Source organism: Dromaius novaehollandiae, chromosome 5, assembly GCF_036370855.1.
Source record: "Dromaius novaehollandiae isolate bDroNov1 chromosome 5, bDroNov1.hap1, whole genome shotgun sequence".
Taxonomy (NCBI): domain Eukaryota; kingdom Metazoa; phylum Chordata; class Aves; order Casuariiformes; family Dromaiidae; genus Dromaius; species Dromaius novaehollandiae.
In genome coordinates, this window is record NC_088102.1 from 70237622 (window position 1) to 70259974 (window position 22353).

Here is a 22353-nt window from a genome sequence, read left to right on the forward strand (position 1 = left end):
ACGACTTCCAGTGCTGTTTTCACTAGCCAGTGAGCGGTGAAGGAAGGATTTCTCTGGCTCTGTCTGGTCCCTCCAGGGAGCAGAATTTTCTCTGCAGATCATAGAAGGGTTTCTGAAGACTAGACAGGTAAAACTAAGAGGGAGAAAGCACACCGGGGGCCTGCTCAGGGCAGAGGGTTACATTCAGGTGGAAAAACACCGGGACAGACTCTCCTCGCTCCTCTGAAAGCCCGTGTTTTGCCTCTATTCCTCATCCCAGCTCCTGTCCTGTCCGCTCTCAAAGCCCGTGCTGCTCCCATCCCTCCCTCTCCCACCCAGTCTTCTCCATGGTGCCAGCACTTTGGCCCACGAGCAGAACACAGCAAGTTATACACGTCCACCTTGCTCTCCTTTTTTAGGTTTAATGTTTTTCAGTTTCCCCTTCTTGTAATAAATAGTTTAATGCTCTTTAAAGCTTCTGTGACCTCTTTCCTCCTTTTGGCCCCTTTTTGTGACACCTTTTTTCCCTGGGGATAAGACAGCAGGCAGCACTGGTACAGAGAGGGACGGGGCACTGGGCAGAAGACGACAAGGGAGCCAGAACTGTCCCCACCAAGCAACAGACTTGACAAGAGCCGCGAAAGCCGGCTCCCAAGGGTTACCTGCCTGCCTCGATGGGCGGTACTGGGCTTGCCACTCCTTGAACGAGGCTGAAGGGCAACTTTTTCACCTCCTCCTCGATTTCAGCTCACTGCTAAGCAGAGGCAGCTCCCTCCCCAGGCAGGAGTGTCCCACGCGGAAGTCAAGTCACCGCTCAATTTGCATGAGACCTCGGGCAGAGGATCCGGGGAAGCAAACCACGCTCTGCGGCAAAACCCCAGGAGCCTCTCAGCTTGTCCCACTCGCAGCCGCAGCTACAACATCTGCCTGACAGCTCCTAAGAGACCTGCCAGGAGCAGCGAAAGGAGACAGGGAGAAAGACTTTCCATTTCACCATGCAGGTAGGAAACTATTTACCAGTTTCCAGGACACTATTTTTTGGCACCTCTGAACCACCTGCAGCTTAGAAACACGGCATGCTGTGCTCTGCCACGCAGGTGCTTGGAGCCCCTTAGGTACTCCAGCGTTCAAAATGTAGTAAAAAAAAGAAATTCAGTTCCTCTTCCCAGCAAGCAATCTCATTCTTACTGCAAAGACGCCTCAGGGAAAGCAGCGTGTTGTGCTCGCTTGCAGGACCTGCATCCCGGGAACGAGGGAGAGCCGAGCTCCCCACGCCATCCCAAAAGGTGCAGAAGGGTTGGGCCAGAAGGGTCATTCATGGCCCCCCAACCTTGATGCCAGAGTTTAGAATTGCCAGGGTGTAAATTAGAGAAGGATTTCCCCCCCGCCAAGGGGGAAAACTGAAGCCAGATCTTTAGCTCATGTAAATCCAGAAAAAGGCCCTGCTTTTACTAGCAGAGTTGACATCCTTGGATGTTTCAAGAGTCCATGAAACAAAACAAGGGAAGAGGGGGAGTTACGAAGCTTTGTTTCCTGTAGCTTGAAAGAAAAACATTCAATTTCTTTCATTCAAAAAGCCTTGCAAACTCCCTAAGATTGGGACAGATGGTAATTGTATAGGTGTCTTCTCACTTAAAGATGACCACATTTCTTAGGAAACTGTGACATAAGGTGGAACTGCTTTAGGGGAAGGGAGGAGGGTACAGGAAGCATTTGTAGGAAACATCCCCGAGATAGTGATTTGATCTTCTCAGTGTGGGTGACAGGAACCACCCAAGCCCTCACTAATCCATGGCTAGAAAGGAAAACATGGATGCCTAATCCTAGCCAGGTCCTTAGCCTAAGAAATAACAGGTGACTACACTATGGGCAGGAGCCCAAAGGCAGGTATTATGGTCTCTCAGGGAGGCAAGACCCACAGCTGCAGAGAAGCAAGGTGCTCTTTAGGGCATGTAAGTGCTTCCTACATTAAAATTACTGCTTCTCATTGCGCTGGTTACTTCTGCTACACCTTTACATGACGTGGCTCCAACCCTGCTCCAAACATGGGTCAGGGGAGAGCTCAACAGGCACCTTCCTCCTTGATAGCAAGGATTAGAGTCCACATTTTATACAACCCCTTCAGAGCCAAGGCTGCTTTGCCTGCACAAAGCACCTATCCAGCTGCCCCAGGTTCCCAGAGGGCTGGGGGACAGCGGCTCTAGTCGCCCAGGCCAGAAAGCAGGGGTAGGACTACTAGTGACCAGAGGTCCTTGCCCCCTTAGCCCAAGTTACATCTGGCCCAAAGAGCAGCCTGGGCTGCTGCACAACTGTCCCAGGGCTTAAAGCCACCTTCGCCTCGTGCTTAGCCCAGCTCATGTGCGTTATAGTAGCCACCATAATGCATTAAACCTGCTGAACTGACACTTTAGCAATCATATGTTTGAAGATCCCCGCTGGAGCTCAAGATATTTTTATCTGTTATTGCTCCAGAGAAGGGAAACTGGAAATTGCAATAAACGGCACGTATTTTGCAAGTTCATCCCCACTTCGCAGCTTCCAGCCTGCTTCCTCATATGCAGGTTCACTCTGCCTGCAGAGGGGGTACCACGCAGTAAATTACGTTGCTATGGGAACATAGAGAAAAGCCTGCCGAGCTGCTAAAGATCCAAGTATCATGACATCCTTATTGCCTAGAAAGCTGTACATCAGCGACCTAAAGAAGCGTCCCACCAATTCTCACCGCTTGACTGGAAAAGTGAAGAGTGACAAGTCCCTCTTGGCATTAAAGACAGCGGTCATTATTTTGGGAGCGCTCAGAAGCCCTTGGCGGGGACAGGATCCGGCCACACAAGGTGATTAGGAGCACTGATAGAGGCACGAAGGTCTGCTGAAGCTGTGCAGGTTCAGCCCAAGTCCCCAAGGCAGGGGTAGAAATGGGCACAGGGGCTGGTACCGCTGTCAGCGGTCTGGAGCAGCTTCCCCACACAACCACATGTCAGAGGTGGTAGGGGTATGAACAGGGAGAGCTGTCAAATTGTACGCAATTCTGGACAAGCCAGGGAAAAAAAATAGACATATCCTGATGCTGTGCTGCACAGTGACACTGAGACATGTTACAATGGATCTAGAAAAACCAAAATAAGAAGGGGAGGGCGAGTGCAGCTCTTGGGGATATAGCATGGAGAGGGAAGGGAGACAAGGAAGGGGTTTGTGCCTGTTGTGCCAGGGGTCTCCTCACTCTCACCCAACACTTGGAAGGAAAAGGCGGCACAGTAGCAGCTTTTCTCCTCAAAAGCAGCTTCCAGAGCAGCTTTTAAGAGCAAAGCACATCCCTCGAGTACAATAGCTGCTAACACCCAGCACCATGTAGTATTGTGGCATTAGCCCAGTACCTAAAAATAGCTCTTCCTTACTCCCCAGCACAGGTAGGTCACATATGCTAGACACTGCGCAACACCGTGGGGCAGGGGAACAGCCCTGCAGCTGGGGGTGAGGCCCCGTTACTCTGGATGCCTCCAGCCCTCTCAGCCCAGCTACGCGGACCAAGCCCCAGGGCTGGATGCAGCTCATTTATAAGCCTGCCTTTATAATCCTAGCAGCGTCTCTCCCGGGAAAGAGCCGGGCTCATCAGGATGCCTCGCCGCCCAAGCAGGGTACCAGGATTGCAGATGCGGGGCTGGGGGTGACCGGGAAACAGTGCCAGCATGTCCGTTCACCTCTTCCCACTCTCAGCTGTGGTTAACACCCTGTGACATCCAAGAACACGTTGAAAACCTAGTGGCTGCACCCGTTCCCCCAAAAAAGGTACCACCCCCTTCTCCACATCGCAGTGGTCACTGGTAGAGCTGCCTACTGGGGCTCCCAGTGTTTCAGTCTTTGCAGGATGGGGCTGGTGTGCCTACGGGCTGAGAGAAACCAGCCAGGCAGGAACGAGATAACGTGACCTGCGGAGAGGTGGTGCCAGCCTAGAGCTGTGCCAGCACGAGCAGATGGGGCAGAGCCACAACGAGGGCTCCTACTCCCTCCCCAAAGGCCTGGACACGGGCTCTTGGTTGAGAGCAAGGAGAGTTGCTGCTCCAGCTGAGTGCTTACCCACCTGGGAGAGGGGGAGCAACACTGGGAAACCAAGGCAAGAGGGGGAGCTGACAGCAAAAACCCAAATCTCCCACCTGAAAGGCAGCTCAGGGCTGTGATGGAGCAGGCAACAGCACCAGAAATGCCCTCTGTGGCTTGAACTAGGCCTGGCAGCCGGCAGTGCTGGTCCCTACTCTAACAGCACCTCTGGAGTAGAAGTCCCTATTCTTAAGCTTCACTCAGCAAGGCTTGCCAAATGAAGAGCATTGGCAAGCAGCAAGACAGTCCACTCTCCTTTTGTCCATAGATGAAACGCCTTTCTGGCACGGTTTTAACCTTTGGCTGCCTTCTCAGTTTGGCTTTCCGTCGGCCAGTCTCCACACAGCCCTTTCGCTTCGGGTGACCTTGGGACCCTGGCTCCATGTCAGACTTTTGGCAGAGCGTTTCAATCCTTTCCTCATCCTGGTCTACTCTGCTCCCATGGTCTAATTCTTAAGGGAGAGCTTGGGATCCAGATCTTACAGCACAGCTTGGTTGCACCATCACCGCTCAGCTCTGGAGATGACAGCTGGATAAACCTGTCTAGCCACTCTTTTGGGACACAGTCTTGGGTGGCAATACTGACTGAGGATACCCCCATCGCCCGGCAGCTCCCTCCTGCTTCTGTGCTGCGTCACCGTGCCCCTGGGAATAGCAGCATAACTGTTTGTGGGGCCACACCAGGAACCTGCTTCCCAAGCACCCTTTGCAATCTTCATTAATTCATCTCCTCCGAAACACAGCCCCGACACCGTGACAGACGTGAATCACCACCGCCTCCAAAAGGCACAGGGAAGAGAGTTGCAGGGTCTGGCAGTGAGGCGTTAGCAATAATTAGGACTAGCAGAACTGAGCACAGGTTCCCAGGACCTAGACATCGCTGGAAGGCCTCTCCCTCCTGCAGGGTAACCTGCTGTCCCACCTGCCTTTATTTTGGACCCATTTATTCCCCCTTCTTCAGATAAACCACAAGGAAAACAGGCTGACACTGGGGTGTACCCTGCTCTTCCTCAGAAGAACAGTCTTTCAGGATGCTTTTCTTCTGCCCCTGACAAATCCCCTGAACTGCAAAGCTCGGACAGCCTCACAGAGCCCCTGCAGACCACTACAGTGCCGGGTCAGCAGACAACAGTGCAAAATGTTTGTCTGTACTATTGGAGACAGGTTTCTGTGCACCATTAAAAAAAAAAAAAAGTGTTTCTGAGTTTCTCACCTACTTTTAGCAGCCAGAGCGGAGCAGCTTGGTCCCGTTGCTCCAGAAGCAGGATAAGGCTCTGATCCAGGTGGTCGCAATGCCTTACAGACGTTTGCAGGGACAGGTTTGCTCCAAGTCCAGATGTGGGATCTCCCAGGAATCATGCTGAAGCCTCCCCTGGTTTTCTCTTCCACAGGATGAAATTCTGTTGACTCCCTGGAGAGAGTTTCCTGATGATTTGGACCCATTTGCCGTGGTAAGCTTTGCTCCCTCTGCACTCAGAGTTCAGCACAGCTCCAAAAGGGGGAAAGGGAGGATGTCACCGCCAAGGACTGACTCAGTTTCCCCTTTCCCACTCTCCTGCTCACTTCCAGTGGGACAGAGGCCAATCCCCCTTCCCCCAAAAATCTCTGAGAGGCTGGAGGAAATCCACCCCCTGTTAATTCCCTGAGGTTTTCTCTTGGCAGGATGACCAGGAGTGGGATTTCGTCCTTGTGAGTGACATCCATCAGATGGGCAGCGAGAAGGAGATCAAGAGGAAGAAGTTCCTGGACGAGCTGAGCAAGAAGGGGTTCACCATCAAGGTGAGGGGCCACAGGAGGGAAAGGCAGTGGATGTCTTGTAGTACCAAGGTCTGAGAGTGGTTCAGGCTTCTGCATCCCAGGAGCTGGGAGAGGCCGGAACCATCCAGCCAATCTCTCCACCAGTGCTGCAAAACACACCGTGCACTTGACCAGGGGAGACACCAGCCCCAGGACTCGCATGGGAATTAACGCCAAATGCCTTTGCCACTTTGTGCCTTGCGATGCTCTCTTGATTCTGGCCCATCCTGGGGTTGTTTTAAAACAAATCTCCATTCCCGGTAACAACATGCAGCTGGGCTACCTGAGCCTGTTTTGGCCTGACAGGCAGCATCCAGCCAGCTCAGTCTTTGGGCACACTAAGGTCATGACAATCCTTCCTCTACCACCACCAAAAAAAAAGGAGGGTTTGGAAATCAGGCCACAGGCTTTCCCCAGCATCAGGGACCAGGACACAGTGGGAGATGAGAGGCAGCAAGCAGTGTGGAGCTGGAGGACCTTCACATCCCTGCTCTCCTGGGAAAAATGGAGCTCTGCAGCCTGTTGCCCTCACTTTCATCCAGATCCCTGCCCTCCTAGTACAAGTCCCTCTGCCCAGGCCTTTGGCTCAGACAGCATTGCTCTAACAGCCCTTCTCTTCCACCTCCTAGAAAATTGAGGACAGGAAGCTGTTTCATGGGGTCCATGCCCCAAAATGGATCTTCCGGAAATACCGATGGCTCCTGAGAAACCCAGACAGCAGGTTACAAAGCTCCGATGCCAATCATGATGTGCCGGTGACCACCAGGTGGGTACTGAGCTGAGCTACTGGCTACCTGCGCCTTGCAGTCCTGTTCCTCAGTGCTAGCATGATTTTTCTGGTTCAGCTCGGGGTTTTGCCAAGCTTCCCATTTCCAGGCATCCCAGGAATTCCCATTCCACAGAACGTCACCTACTGCTGCGATTTGGTGCTAAGCCGCCAGCTTCTCACTGTCCACAGCCAAGTCACCCTTTCTTTCCCCCTCTTCTGCCTTTGGATTTTGGTGTACCTCTTCTCTCTTCCTTCCTGCTGCCCTGCTTTTCAGGGCCTGAAAGCCAGCCTGCATCCCCAGGACAGCCTTTAACCCCAGTTTCTCCTTGCTCAGGATACGGATCGTGAACTTCGTCCTGCAGAACACGGTGACTCCTGACCTCGGTAAGCGAATGCGGATAGTGGGCTTGTACGTCCCCCTTATCCCCGGTGCAACGCACAGCTTGAATTGGCAGCCAAGGTCCAGCCCCGAGAGGTGGATTTGCTGCTCTGTCTGGAGGCTGGGAGATTTGGACTCAGTAGTCAAGAACAGCCTGCTATTCCCTGTCTCCAAATCCCTGATCCCAGCTGCCCACCACAGCTGTCCTGTGACCCCAGAACAGCTTGTCCCTCGCTGGCACCCCAGGACTTGGGCATCGGCAGGAGAGGTGCTGGTGCTCTCCAGCTGTCGCTACGCCTGCCTACCTGGCTTGCTCCCAGAACCAGCCCCAGCACAGCCTGCGGCGGCCCGGCAGAGTAGCACAGCCAGACGGATTATCACTGATCCCTTTCGAATAGCTCAGCTTTTCCCAGGCATTCTTCTCCAAAGGCTTCGGAGAAGGTTTGGGGCCATCCCGCCTGGCAGGGAGTATGCAAGGGACCAAAGCTTCATCTCACTAACCTTCCCTGTTCTGTTCTGCTCTGCTATCAGAGAAGCTGCGTGACCTGATGAAAAAGAACGTCTTTGAGGCAGCATTTCCGCTGCACAAGGTGAGGCCAAGCGTGTAGGTGCCCAAGAGAAAAAGCCACAAGACACAGAGGAACAAGGCTGGGTGGGGGAGATCTTCGGTTAATTGAGGAGAGCAAGCATGCATGTGGATGCAGGGCGTGGACAAATCTCCTGATGGCAACCAGGGGAGCTGGGCTGGGGATTAAGATTGCCCTGATGTTCCTGTGTCTGACCAACTTCTCTGCTCTCCAGAAAGAAGAGAAAAGCTTATTCCTAAAGCAGAAATGGGCTCGATGGAGAGATATATTTTGTCAACAGCCAATTGAGAATATCAGGTAATGCAGGCAGAGAGGCACAGCTGACTCATCTAGCCAAGAGGTCCCAGTAAGCTGCCACTTGAAACCCAGAGAGCTTTATATCCCTTCCCAGACTCCTGGGCATGCTTTTAAATCATTAGCTTGAACCTGGCTCTTCTCACACATATTGGACTTCTTCTGATGCCTGTTAAATTCTTCGCCTAAGGGGTATCCTGTGGCACCAAGCTCCATCTGCTAATTTTGCAGTATGAAACAACCCCCACATCTGCACTGCTTTTAATTGGCCTGCTTCATTTTAAACCACCCACTCCCTCTATTGCTGTGTTTGAGAGCATCGGTGCAACACATCTGGCCCGAGGCTGAACTCGGGACATTAAAGGCAACAAGGGGATGCCCTAGCTATATTAAAACTCAGAATAGCACAGCTCTTACTTCTAAAGGGAAGGGGGGGAAAAAAAGCACAATGCTGAAAGGAGAGGAAAAAAAGCATTTCTGCAGATTTTGCCTTCACAAAGCAGATCAGTTGTGACCACCGTTACTTGTGACAAGGCAGAAATGCAAACCAGAATAGAGGCAGCACAGGTCAAGTATTTAGAGCAATGGAGAAAATTTCAAACTAGCAGGGCTGAAAACAATCACCCCATGTAAAGCCTGGGCAGAAGTCTCTGAACTTCTAGCAATCGTCGTGACATAAGACCCCTCACTCCTCCCCTTCTCCCCCCTGCCAAAAAAAGAACAAACAAACAAATGAACAACAACAACAACAACAACTCAACAGTGGCACACCAGAGGTGGTGTATCACCAGGGACAACAGTGCACTGAGCATTGATTAATTCTCCAAGGACAGTGGAAAGAGGGGAAGGAAAACATGCTATTTCATAGCATTTTCAACGGGGTCTGTCAGGGAGAGGGAATGCTAGAATGGAGATGTGTTCTCCTTCCTTAAACGTTTCTTATAGTTTAAGAAGTCTAGCAGGGGCAGTAGGGAGTCCTGATGCCTCCTCAGTGGGCAGGGTCAGACAAAAACATTGATTTTATGGAGCATGCATCACGACCCACTGTTATCATGCAGGGATTAAGGGGGCCAAGTATAACATTTCTTACACAGGTCAGGGAGCCCATCACCACTTTTGACCACTGGTAGAAAGTTATTTCCTCCAGAAGCCACAAGCTCAGAGGAAGGCCTACCCTTTAAGTACTGCATAATAACCAAGACCAAAACAAAGAAACACTCATCCCTTTAGTTTGCTTCAATCACTAGGTTGGCCAAGAGCAAGAGTAGCCTTCTCATGGGCCTCTCCAAATCCCCATATGACAGCATGCCCCACACCAGGCACTACAGACCAAGCCAACTCTATGGCCATGACAGCCTCACATCGAGAGGTGAACGCAGAGTGGAAAACAGCCAGAGCTGTGCTCTGAGCAGGTCTTTGCTGTGCTGCCCCGCAACGATGTCCGCAGTGCTCTCTGCTGCATCCTCACGCAATCACTTGGAGCCCACGTGCAAGGGGACCCAGCTATTTCCCCTTAGGCATTACCTTGCATGTGCTGCTGCTGAAATCCCCTGGGACCTGCTGTCCACTCATGTGCTTTCCAGCTCCTCTCTCCTCATTTGGGCTGAGTCTCTAAAACCCAACCAAGTTTCCAGACATACAGAGAGCACCTCCCCTCCTAGACCTGATATCCTTTGGGGGAGTGGAAGAACGACCCTTGAGAGTGTTTTCTAGTGGCATCTAGCAGCACAGCCTCCTCCACCAGCTCTGAAGCACATCTCACCCCCAGCCTTTCCTTCCAGAGGTTATTTCGGCGAGAAGGTGGCCCTGTACTTTGCCTGGCTGGGTTGGTACACCTACCTGCTGGGAATCGCTGCAGTGGTCGGACTGCTGGTCTTCGTGGCTGGGATTACAGTTTTCAGCTCCAGCCAGGTGAGGTAAGGCAGTGGGGACGCCAAGTATACATCCCATTCCCGATCCCTCATTATGCACGCAGCTTTGAGTGGAAGCCACCGTTATTCTCCTTTGCTTTCCTTTTCCCCCTCCTCCCTAGCAAGGAGATCTGTGAAGCCAATACAACCATCATGTGCCCGCTCTGTGATGAGAAGTGCCCGTTCTGGCTGCTCTCTGACACCTGCACCTACGCCAAGGTAGGCAGCTTCCTTCCTGAGACAGCCTCGGGGCAAAGGACAAGGAAATGCTTCCAGCTTGCGCTGTGCCCACACCACTAGAAACAAAAGCCACCTGTGAAAGCTGGCTACGCTATGCAGAAAACGTCTGCTAACCTCTGTAGCGAGGAGGAAGTATAGCCATATCAGACCTCCATCACCACCAAGGTAAACAGAAGTTTACCACAGTCTAACAAGTCTCCAGTGCCCACCACCTTCCTGCATTCTGCCCTCCTACAACATCTTTACCTGTCTCTGCGGGACTGGATTGGCAGGAAGACCTGTTTGCCCATGGACTGTGTGAGCACAGAGCCTTCTCCCCAGATCTCAGGATGCCACAGCCCCGACACCCAGCTGCCCCCAAGTCACATTCTTCCTTGATCTCCTCTTCTCCAGGTCACTCACATGATTGACAACGAGGGGACAGTTTTGTTTGCCGTGTTCATGGCAATCTGGGGTAGGTGTCAACATCTCAGTAGCAAGTAGACAGAGCTTGGAAAAGGGAACAGCCCACTGTAGCACAGGGGAAGAGCAGGTGGACAAGAGCAGGGCACCAGCATGGCTCACCTGGGACTGACCACCTCCCACAGCCCAGCAGAGCTGTGCAGCTCACTACACAAGAAGGAAGGGTAGAGCAGAGCAGACAAGGAGCAATAGCAGGAGGAAGAGGAGGGGTCCTCAGGTACCTTCAGGCAAGAGGCTCAAAGCTAGCTCTGAGTGTTCCCCTCCAGAGCTCAGCCATGGCACCTCACCCTCACCAGGCCTCCACCACCCCAGCACCTCCAGCCAGGGTGACAGACTCTCCATCTTCTAGTGGACCGCAGCCTCCAACACACACTTCATTTTCTACTCAGGAGCTTTTTAAGCCCTTAGCTCCTCTGTTTCCAGGGCTATCAGTTCCCCCTCCAGACACAGCAAGGGATAAAACCACCCCAGCTCCTTCCTACTACTCCCCAAATACTCCTCACCTTTCCTCCAAGCCACCCAGCAAACTCTCCCCTTTTCTGCCTGAACTAGAGGCCTTTCTAACAGCTGCCTGTAAGTGATCCCAGCTGAGGGAAGGCGGGATCACCAGATCCCTTATTAACCCTTTCCCAATTGCTGAACAATCTCTTAGCTCCTGTGGAATAAGCATGACAGACCACTAGACTCTGATCTGATATGACCCCATCACCATATTAGCTACATATCTTGCTCGGCTTTATTACAGTCTTTTCAGTTGCAAACACTACCGTGACTATAACTAACAAGCATTTGGGCTGGGCGTTTCACCTGTGAGGCTGTGGTCCAAGCAGCTCTTGGGCATGGTCTTGGGTATTGCTATGGGCCTGTTGACATGGGGACAAACTCAAGAAGGTTAATCCAGGTTAACAGAAGGTGTGGCTGCAAATGGATTCACAGAGGCATAGCCATACTGCGGTGCAGTGCTAAAGTATTCCTGTAAATATGCCTGTAAAGGCACATTTTTAACTAATCCAGAATAATCTGGCTGGCTGGTTCCATGTAATCACACCCACCACAACAGAACAGCCCCGGTGCTTATTCCAGCTTATGCCAAGCCTCTGCAGTCACTAGAGGTGGCTTGAGTCCCAGGGTAAACTCACCCATGTACCTCCATCCCTCTCCCCACCCCAGGCCAAGCGCTGGTTGCTGCCCATCTTGGGTGTTTTCCCAGCCACCGAGATGCAGAGGTGGCTGCCCCAGAGTGCTGGTGAGCGTGTGCTATCCCAGCCAGCACCACCAAGAAAACTGGCCCTTGTGTCTCTGTGTCCAGCCAGCCCCATGTGGGATCCGCACCCTGAGCTGGTGCAGCAGTTAAGAGCTGTCGGGAGCCTCTCCTTCACGGGCCAAGGGTGGTCTGGGTTCATTTGCCCTCAGGTTGGATGGTAACGTGGCTGTCTGACCCACTTTGTGGGACGGAGGGACATCTCTGAGCATCATAGTGCTCCCTTCTTCTGCCTGCAGCCACTGTGTTCCTGGAGCTGTGGAAGAGACAGAGGGCCACTGTGGTCACCAGCTGGGACCTGTACATGTGGGATGAGGATGAGGTGAGGACGTCATCTTTCCTGCTTGGGGCTTTTCTCTTTTGGGGCAGGACCTCCAGAAGCGACACAGCACAGGCACCCCCCACCTATCTCTCTGGATGTGGACATCTAATAGATACCCATAAACAAGGGGCAAAGTCAACCCCTGGCTCCTTTGACGGTCCTGAGAGAGACAGACCAGACCGCTCCGGAGAGTGGAGCAGATGCTAATCACCTCTTGCCATTGCTAGTCACCTCTCCACCTGCACAAGGGCTTGAACTTAATCAGAACCAGCCATGGCATTGTGGGTTGGCTTGGCTTGCCTTGGGAGCTCATCCCTGCAAGCTATTTCCCAAAAAGGGTAGCAACCCCTGCGTAGAAAAATGTCAGCTACATTTTCCATTAATTCAAGCCTGAGAGGTATTTGCTGGATGGCCAGCTGGCAGAATGATGAGGGGTTAACAGCTTTTGCAGAGCAGAGTGGAAGCAATCAGTCCATAGGGAGATGGGCATTGCTTCCCAGATGATGTTGGCTTTTCGGGAGAGAAGGGCATGGTGTGGGGAGCCTTTCTTGGTGTAACACTCGGTAGCCCCCTAAGTGGCTCTCTCTTCTGCCAGGAGGTTCAGGTGCCTGGATCTCTTTGCAGCGCACCTGTACGTGCAGCCATACACCCGCTGTCCTTGCCAGAGTCTGCTCCTGCTCGGCGCACCTCTGCAGGACACTTTTCAAGGTCCCTGTCCTCCTCCAGCCCTGCTCATGCTGTATCTCCATTGGTACAACCACCCCTGGGCTTGCCACTACTTAGGCATGGCTCTGATGGATTGTCTCTTCCTCATTTTTTTTTAGGAGGAACTGGCTATGGAGCTGATCAATAACCCCCTGCATGAACCCAAGCGGTACCAGCACTCCTACTTCCGCAGCACTGTCGTGCTTCTCTTGGTTCTGCTCATGGTACGTGCCTTACTCAGACGTCCTGCCGGTTGGGTGCGTCACCCCAGAGCGTGCCCTGCGTGTAGGTTTGTGTGGCTGTGCTGTGGGGTGACCATAGGAAGTTCTGGTCCAAGGGCATGTAGGGCTTCCTTCTTTCCCGCTTGCTCTGCTCTAGGAAAAGGGCCTCGGAGCAGGGTACCCTATTGCTGGAGCAAAGGCAGAAACTAGGTTGTTACAGCAGGTCCGTGCCCATCACAAGGATCTGGGGGCCTCAGGCCCTGCTGAGCTGATGGTAGAGGCCAACAACCCTTCACGAATCTGGGCCAAAGACTTTGCTCTTGCAGTGGGGGGCAGTGAGGATCAAGGCAGGAGCAGCGTGCCAGGGCCTGTGCCATGATATACAGAGGGTAGGAAGAGGCAAACTGTCCCCCAGAAGCTTGTTTCTCCCTGTGGGACAAGGGAAAGTCTAGACAAGTAGTTCAGATGGCAACGTCCACGCTATGAGCCTCTAACGGGGATGATGCTCTCCCAAAGAGCACTGGATTGTATTTGAGGCCCTGACCAAATGAACTGTGAGGAACAGTGCCATGGTGACTGAAGGGCTGGTGGTCCTCAGTTCTCCTCACCGCCCTGCTGCAGCACAAGGGAGCACTTGCTAGCCACGCACCGCCTTTTGCCACCCTACTCTCCTCATTCTCCACAGATTGCCGTGCTGATCGGCATCGCCCATGCGCTGGTCATTTACCGGGTGATGGCAATGGCTCTCTTCACCCAGAGCAGCTTCGAGTTCATCCGGGAGCAGGCCAACACAGTAGCGGTGGTGACAGGGGCCGTGCTACACTACCTCACCATTGTCATCATGACCAAGGTACGGAGCGCGATGCGGAGGGAACAGTGGGCTTGTTCTCTTGCCATCAACTCTCCCCTCTCATTTTACACCTCTCTCCTGCAGGTCAACAGGCGTGTGGCCCTCTATCTCTGTGACCTGGGTAAGGGAAACCTCAGCTTGCCTCCTCCCTGCACCCACGCTCCACGGCCCTGAGCTGTCCAGTGGTACCTGGGGACCTCCTCGGTCCCCAAATGCAGCCAGACTTCTGACCCTTTCCTTTCCTCCGCCCCTGCAAAGCATCTGCCAGGCAGCTCCAGCCACGCAGGTCCCCGGTGGGAGGCCGGCAGCCATCCAGCACGTGCACCTTGCAAACTCATTTGAGGTTCACATGCTGCCGGCTGCCTCCCCAGCCACATTATGCTTCAGAGGGGCAGTCAGCCTGTGGGGCTGAGCCCTGGTGTGAGTACAAAGCTATTGCAGCTGCTGGAGAACTGACTAAGTGGTCTCTCTCCCAGCTGAGGGTCTCCTCCTGTTCCAGCTCTTTGCCAAGCTGGGCCCACTCCCCTCAAAGGGCTCCCGGCAGGACAAGCTCAGGTGAAGGGCCAGGGAGGGCTCCGCAGGGAGCAGAGACACCTTTCCAACCTCCAGAGAGCTGCCATGGGGGCCCCAGGGGGGGCAAGACAAGGTCTGGCTGCTGTGTGACGAAGCCCCTGGGCTCTGCTCCCATCCCCAGAGAAACCACGGACCTTCTCCCAGCGTGAGAACAACTTCACCATGAAGATCTTCACCTTCCAGTTCTTCACAAACTTCTCTTCACTCATCTACATCGCCTTCTTCCTGGGGCGGTGAGTGGCATCTGGCAGAGGGGAGCGTGGGATCGGGGCATGCATCTCTGGCTCTCTGCAGGGAAGAGAAACACCAGCCTTGGAGGCTCTCCGTGCCAGGACAGCCCAGCTGCTCTACCCTTGCTGCCAGGGCACAGCGTCCGGGGCAGCTGGCAGAAGTGAGGGGGGGCTTGACCACCCCAGGGCCCCTTTCTGGCCAGCCTGAGCTGGTGGGACACCAGCAGGGCCACGGCTTTTCCCTGAGGGCATGGCAGGTGCGGGAAGCTCCTTGTCTCTGCCGGCAGTCGGGGGTGGTGCCCACCATCCTGCAGCTGGATGTTCACCCAAAGAGGGGGTCAACAGTGGGGCTCAGCAGATATCACCGTTGTTGCTTCTCTGCTCAGGGTCAATGGCCGCCCAGGAAACTACGTGCGCATCGCCGGCAAGTGGAGACTGGAGGAGGTGAGGGACTTGCCACAGGGCTCTCTGACCCCACATCACAAGCTCCTGCATTTCCACGCTGCCCAGCAAGGCTCTGCCAAGCTTCGGCTCCCTCCTGTAGAGCCTGCCTTTGCCAAACAGCCCCTCGGGGCAGGCTGTTCGCTTGCAGCGTGCCACTCCTCTCCCCTTGTCCCTTTGCAGTGCCACCCCAGCGGCTGCATCACCGACCTCTTCATCCAGATGGCCATCATCATGATGCTCAAGCAGACCATCAGCAACTTCATGGAGTACCTCATCCCGTAAGCCTTCCTCCAGCCCAGGGAGCGCTCTCTGGGTGCTCCTGTGCACGCAGCATGGCTCCTCTGCTCTTACAGAGAGAAACCCCAGCCCTGGGACCCGGCGTTTCCTTCTCTCCCCTGTCTCAGGTCTCAAGGGCGGTCACTGCTAGCGGTTCAGCCCTGCTGTCCTCTGCAGGGACCAGTACAAACTCTTCCAAGGAGAACCAGTACTAGGGACCGCACCAGAGAGCAGGCATGATACCGTGTCTCCAGGGAGCCTGCTAGCACCACCGCCACACGCTCACCATTGCTGCTTGTGCTGCTGTAGTCCAGCTCAAACCAACTCATACAGCCAACTGGCCTGAGTGCAACAGTGGCATCAGAGCAGAGACCCATTCAAAGGCCAGGAACCTGCTGGACAGGGATGCCCCAGGTGTCAGGCAGCTCCCAGGACCTGCCTACGACATTGCACCAGGCTGGACGGGCCTTCCCATGACATTTAGACCCACCAGCTGCTCCCTAGTTGTGGCCCTGTGTGGCTCACATTGGGCAGTAATCACGTGTCTCTCAGAGCAGGGGGAAAGGAGGGAGGGAGCCTGGCAGCCCAGTTTAACCAGTGCTCTGGCCCTCCACCCACACACTCCCTCCCTTTGCAGCTGGCTAACCTACAAGCTACGCAAGAGGCAGAAGCACCCCAAGAAAAGAAACATGATGTTGGGAGAGGAAGAGGAGGCCGAGGACCCCTGCAAAGAGCTGTGGATGAGCAACTATCAGCTCAACGAAGTCAACATCTTCAGCCTGTTTGACGAGTTCTTGGAGATGGGTATGTGGGGCAAGCGAGGAGGGACGCTGGATGCTGCCCAGAGGGCACCAGCTGCAGGTGCAGCAGTGCCTTCCTGGGCCGGGGGGTCCTGATACCAGGGAGCCTGATACTGGGGGCAGGAGTGAGGGCAGCCTTTGCTCATGCCAAGGGGAGCCAGCAAGGCCTAGAGCTCCACGTGAGCCTTGTGGGATGGAGAGGACTAGAAGCGGTGCAGGTAACAGTCCCTACCCATTAGTCCTGCCAGCCACGGGAGAGGGAGAGAAGCCGTCATGGCTGCCAGTATGGGAATATCCTCCCATGCTGAAGGGAGGGTGCGAAAAAACTGGTCTGGCACCACCCCAGTCCTGGCTCCATGCCCAGGCCTGCTCCAAGGAGCCACAAAACACAGCAAATCCAGACAGCAGTCAGGTCACCGCGGGATGTCCCCTCTGCTCTGGCTCCACGCCAGCACCCGGCATTGTCCCCTTCCGCAGTGATCCAGTACAGCTTCACCACCATTTTTGTTGCTGCCTTTCCACTCGCCCCGCTGCTGGCGTTCTTCAACAACCTCTTCGAGATCCGCCTGGATGCCATCAAGATGATACAGTTGCGCCGGCGCATGGTGCCCAGGAAGGCCAATGATATCGGTGAGATGGGGCCAAAGGCGCGCTCCCCCCGCTCCCAGTGCAGCTGCTGGCCACAGGAGATGCTGGTATTAAGTCCCTTCCCCAGTGTGGGGCTCTTGGGCCTCCCTTTGCCAGGGCCTGGTAGTACTTACCGTGGAGGTAGCAGAGCACAGGAGGAGCCATGGACTAGGGAAGGAGAAGCTATTTCAGCCCTTGCAGAGGCTGAGGGGCAGCTGGAAGCTCTCCTTCCTTGACCGAGTCCTCTTTGTCCATGACAAACCTGTCCCTGAGCTAGGGCTTGGTTTGTGGCCTTAGAGCAGTGGCACGGGGATGGTGGCGGGGGGCTTCCCTGACTGCTCTTCTCTCACAGGAATCTGGCTGCAGGTCCTGGAGGCCATCGGCATCTTGGCTGTCATCGGCAACGGACTGGTGATCGCCATCACATCCGACTTCATTCCCATGCAGGTCTACAAGTACACGTACAGCCCCTGCCTGACAGACAACAGCACGACCGTGGAGTGAGTGCCACCAGTCAGCTGCTCTCTCCCACCCGGAGCCCTGCCCGCAGCACCCTGGCCTGCCTCCGTGCCACCGGTGCAGGAGTCCAAGGCTGCTGAGCAGTCTCCCGTGGCAGGGTGGGGGAACAGGAGAGGAGAGAGGAGTTTTCCAGGTGGCACCATTTTCAGCCCCCCAGCCAGCCTCCTGTTCACCTCATCACCGTGGCACTCGGAGGCCAGCGTGGGGTTGGGGGAGAGCGGGCTGCGGTGGGGAAATCGGTACCCCTGAATGGAGAGAGCAGACTCACTGTGTGACTTTAGAGAGCTACAGGAAGGACTTTCAGCTGCCTTGGCCCGGGTGCCTGCCCATGCTCCCTCCTGCCCTCGCCCTCTTCCCCAACAGCTTTTGACTGGCCTTTTTCAGTCAAACTGGATAAAAGTCTCAGGGGTTTTAGGTCCTCCCAGGTTGTGAGAAAAAGGGGGGCTAGGTAGGGGAGGGAGAGACCCAGATGGGGGCTGGCCTCCCCCAAAAAGGGAGGCTACAGTCTGTGCTCACCCATACTAACAGTCACCTGAGAATGCACACGCGAGGGTGATCTTAAAACCAAAAGCTGCAGGAAGATAGGCTTTGTACCCATCAGTCTGGGGCCTTTCTCCCCATCCCTGAGAAAGATCTAAGAGCGATAGTGTCCAAGAGGATAGGACATCCCACACACTCCCAGTGTGGCAATGAAGCAGGAGCCCCCACCTCACCACTGGGCTGATATGCATGGATATGCTGTTTCTCCCTTCACAGCTGCTCAACAGGCTACATCAACCACAGCCTCTCCATCTTCCACATCCAGGACTTTGAGCCACACATGAAGTTGCCTGAAAAGCTACCAGACTTTGTTAGGCATGAGATCACGGAGTGCAGGTAACAGCAGCTCTGAGCCGTCGCTCTGCAGCATCCCCCACCCCAGCCCCTCACTGCGGCATCCAGCCTGCAAACGGTGAGCAGCCAGGCTGCAGAGTAGGGCTTGGAGGAAGGAGGGGACCGCGGAGGAAGCCAGCTCTGTTAAGAGGGAGCCCGGCACTGGGGCTCCTCTCCAGCCCCCGTGGAGCCTGGCTGGAGGGAGCTCGGGCAGAGCGTGATGCCCGGTGCAGGGGGAGGTTGGGCTGTCACTGACGGGGCTGTGCTGCAGGTACCGAGATTACAGGAACGCTGACGACTACAGCTACACCGTCCAGTTCTGGCACGTGTTCGCAGCCCGGCTTGCCTTCCTCATCCTCTTTGAGGTGAGCACTGTGGGAGCTGCGTGTGGACAGAGGAAGGGAGGGAGGAGGAAGAAGAGGAGGCTGGGGCAAACGGGGACAGCAGCACTGGGAAAGGGGCTGGGTCAATGCCACTTACAGGCCTGGGGAGCTCCTGGCTTTGGCTCAGAGCGGCTGAGCCAGCAATCCCTGCTCGCATCTCCTGGCAACAGCTCTCACTGCCCGTGGTGGCTCTGTTTTCTTTTTGCAGCACGTGGCTCTGTGCGTCAAACTAATCGCAGCCTGGTATGTCCCCGACGTCCCCCAATCAGTCAATAATTTTATTCTGGATGAAAAATACAGCAAACTTCAGAAAGAACTGAGGTGGGTGATGCCTGAGAAGGTCCCAGGGGCTACTGTCCTCAGAGGTGGCACTGTCTCCAGCAGGAGACCTGACTGGCTGGGTAATCAGTTCACTTCAAAGCCCCGTGACTGGGCTAATGCTACTGCTGTCCCGGGGGTCCCTCCACGGGCAGGCAGCAGTGCAGGCCTGTGAGTTCATGCCCTCTCAACAGCTGCTCCCTCAACCTCCACCCAAGTTCAGCAGGCCCCGCTGAGGCTGAGCCCCACTGGAGGTTGCTGGGGGGAAGCTGGTCATCGCCTCTCTTTGCTGCCATACAGAAACAAAAAGAGAAGCAAAAGTGGCTCTTGTTATGCCATGAGGCATGCGGTGCTTGGAGTTGGGGCAGCGAAGCCCCAAAAAGCAGCCCGCCCCACCCCATATCCAAACTCACACTCTCTAAGCAGGATGCAGGAGGCCCCAGTGTGCCTCTTTGCTCTGAACGTCCCAGGACTCCCCACCTTTGTGAGCTGCTGTTTGTGCTTCTACCTGAGCAGCGATTACCACAGCTTTCCTTATGTCCTTCACCTCTTCCTTCCTCCCCCTTCCTCCTCAGGTCTCTAGCATTCCTTGAGTCCTAGAGTGTAAAACACTCATTTTAGGATGAGCTGCATTACCCTTAAACAAGGATCCATCTCTCCCCACCAACAGCAGCCTCACTGGCTAGCCCAGGTGCCTGGCTTTTAGTTATCTCAAAGCCACTGAAATGAGTCCCACCTGGGGTGATTCGATACTAGGGCTCACCAGAGGAAGGGTCTGTTTGGCTTTGTGTTTTCTTTTGGAAAAAGAAAAGCTCCAATTAAAATAAAAGGAGCAATTTCATCCAAATTTTCTATTTACAGCTTTTAAATCCTTGGCAAAAAAAATGAAAACAGAACCAGCATAGCTCAGAGCTGTAGGCTGGGCCTTCCTGGTGCTGCTGTCCTTTACAGACTGGGTGCCGCTTTGCAGGAGGGCTCACCCTGGCCCTCTCCACAGCCGACGTGGTCCCCACTGGCACCTCTGAAATCCAGGCTAGAGCAGGGAACAGAGATATGCAGGGCTCATAAAACACCATGCTGCCATAGTTCACTTCTGCTTCTGACTTCCTCTTAACACAGGGATTTTCCACAAATAGCAGATCACTGTTTTGTCATTTATTTTTGGCAAAAGGCCCCGATTCCACTCAGACTATTTTTCCAGTTCCCCACTACTCTTTGATTCAGATACTTCTCTTCCATGATGCTCTTTTCCTTTCTCCCCCAGCATGATGGAGTACTCTACCGACGTGTAGCGTGACTCACCGAAGAGAAGGAGAAACACAGACCTGAGACCCCCTCCCCAGCCTAACAGTGCCACAGGCATAGGAGATACCGCCGCGGCACTGCCCACAGAGACACAGTTCCCCAGCTGTAACTGAGTTTGGACTTGAACTGCGAAGCGACGACGTGATAGTGGCTTTGCAGGAGCAGAGTGCTCTGAAATGTGCACAACCGTGAGGAGACACAGCGGACACAGGGATGGTGCCTTTCCAGGACTCCAAATAGCCGGGGAAAAGCTTTCCCACTCTTAACAAACCACGGTGCATTGGAAGCTGTGGAGGAGATAAGGACCTACAGCTGGCCCAGGGAAGGGGTAGCCCCACTGGCACAGCCTTGCGGGTCCCTGTTATACCAGCGATTCGAGCTTGGTGGCACCTCAGAAAGACCTACTGTGGCGTGGCCACCTTCCTCGGTGCCCTGCAAAGAGCCCGGTTTGTTCAGCAGCATCCCAGCAGCCGTCAGGCGAACACAACACTGATCTGCAGAAGACGATCTGGCTTTTCCATCGGTCACTGCCTTGATGTGCAATTCAGTGTCAAAGAGACCTAGCAGGAAAAGCCCGCTAGCCCATTCCAGGCTCACTTTCCATCTCTTTTTCGCACTTTGGCTCTTCTTCTTCTGCCTTCAGTGGCCTCACTGCTCCCTCATCACTGCAGAAACTTCAGTCCTTTCTCTTTCACGACAGCCAGCACAATCCAACCCTCATGACGACTACCGTACGGCTGCAGCTCCAACCCACTGCTTTCATGGACTCTGGAGAAACGCAATTGTTAGCAGGATTGTCTTTTGCACTGGGGCTCTGCCAAGCCAGCGCAGCTGCTGTAAGAATGCCCAGCAGTTGTGGCTGACCCAACTACAACGAGCAAAATGGTAAATAAACATAATACCCGCGCAGACACAAGCAGCCCAATCTTCAGCTGCCATGAGTCACTATTCCCACTGAAATTGCTTGTGCCCTCTGCTTTGTCATCTACATCACTCGAAGGAATTTCCCCCCCACCCTATTTTCTTAATATGGATAATCAAAAAAGGCTGAACCTCAAGCATTTGTGCTTAGCGTGGAGCCAGGCAGGCCTCAGTGAGGGGGGCTGCCTATTGGTAGCTTTGAAAGAAGTGGGTGCTTTGACCTTCCATAGTGGAAAGCAACCTCTTAAATGTGCTTAGACATTGGGGTAACAGAAATACACCGAGACACACTGAAAATCCTGAGTGGTAAGGCTAGAAAGGATTATGATGCCAGCTCTTCCTCCATAACATGATCTGCAGGCCTAAACCCAAGCCCTGCCAGCTTGACATTTCTCTACCTTTTTACTTAAAAGCCTTCCAATGCTGGCTAGGGCCGTACGCAAAGGGGTTTTTTTTCTTCCTATAGCAGAAAGCAGGGGTAAATGCCACGGCTGGACGGATGTCACAGTCAACACTAACTATTCTGATATTGGTATATTCTCGACATTTTGGTGTTGCTTTCTGCTGGGTCCACTTTGTTGACCAAGATTTGAAGCGGAGTTATCTGTGCTAAAGGAACACAGGCTTTGTTCATCCGGGCCTGTAAATGCCTGTGTACCCTTAAATAGTGACCGCGCAGTCAACTTTGAGTGCAGAAACAGCTCTTTGATGCGCAGCGAGATTATTCATATACATTACGCCAGGCCTGTGCATAGCAGTCCCGCTGGGCTGGGTTTGCAAGCGCACAAGGAAACCGCTTTCCTCTTTGTATTACTGCAACCACCCTCGTGTTTGCCAGGAGCGCTGCGGAGTTTGTTTGGCTCCCTAGTACTCTGTCATTGTTTGATATGTGCTACAGTAACATGGTAATCCTTCTGTTCCTCCTTTCTACGAAATGCAATCTGCTACCGTAAAAATCTCCTTTGCAAATGCCGCATCCATTCAGGGACAACAAAGCAGTCAAACGGCTCTGGGATGGAGGAGGACCGAAGCACGAGGATCGTTTGAAGCACACGGCTTCCGAACGTGTCCATCACTTGGGTGCAATTTCAGTCAAGGAGCAAGGCAGGAGCTATGGCCTGCTGAGGAGGTTCAAAGGTGACCTAAGAGCTTGAAAATCCTTTATTTTAACGAGAATTGAAAACTTTTAACCAGTTGACACAAGGTCAAGCAA

General features: G+C 54.0%; 1 protein-coding gene across 2 annotated transcripts; it reads left to right on the plus strand.

Annotated features, from left to right (window-relative positions):
• The first annotated feature begins 744 nt into the window (after window positions 1–744).
• Window positions 745–21297, plus strand: ANO9 (anoctamin 9). Of its 2 annotated transcripts, XM_064513249.1 has the most exons (24): window positions 745–980; window positions 5466–5525; window positions 5737–5853; window positions 6501–6637; window positions 6975–7024; window positions 7551–7609; window positions 7821–7903; window positions 9682–9816; window positions 9933–10029; window positions 10444–10504; window positions 12013–12095; window positions 12920–13024; window positions 13707–13871; window positions 13956–13992; window positions 14566–14677; window positions 15061–15118; window positions 15299–15396; window positions 16032–16198; window positions 16672–16824; window positions 17174–17321; window positions 18097–18216; window positions 18485–18578; window positions 18805–18917; window positions 20179–21296. In XM_064513249.1, the coding sequence occupies exons 1-24, from the start codon at window positions 975–977 to the stop codon at window positions 20204–20206; spliced, it is 2286 nt and encodes a 761-aa protein (XP_064369319.1). In that variant the 5' UTR covers window positions 745–974; the 3' UTR covers window positions 20207–21296. The 2 variants fall into 2 exon arrangements, with proteins under 2 accessions (XP_064369319.1, XP_064369318.1); XM_064513248.1 differs by having other exon boundaries at window positions 13707–13992; window positions 20179–21297.
• The last annotated feature ends 1056 nt before the right edge of the window (window positions 21298–22353 follow it).

Bases quoted from the DNA above. Each gene is read 5' to 3' on its own strand.
- ANO9 (XM_064513248.1), top strand. The intron at 5,854-6,500 runs GTGAGGGGCCAC...TCCACCTCCTAG, and splicing joins AGAAGGGGTTCACCATCAAG to AAAATTGAGGACAGGAAGCT. The intron at 6,638-6,974 runs GTGGGTACTGAG...CTCCTTGCTCAG, and splicing joins GATGTGCCGGTGACCACCAG to GATACGGATCGTGAACTTCG.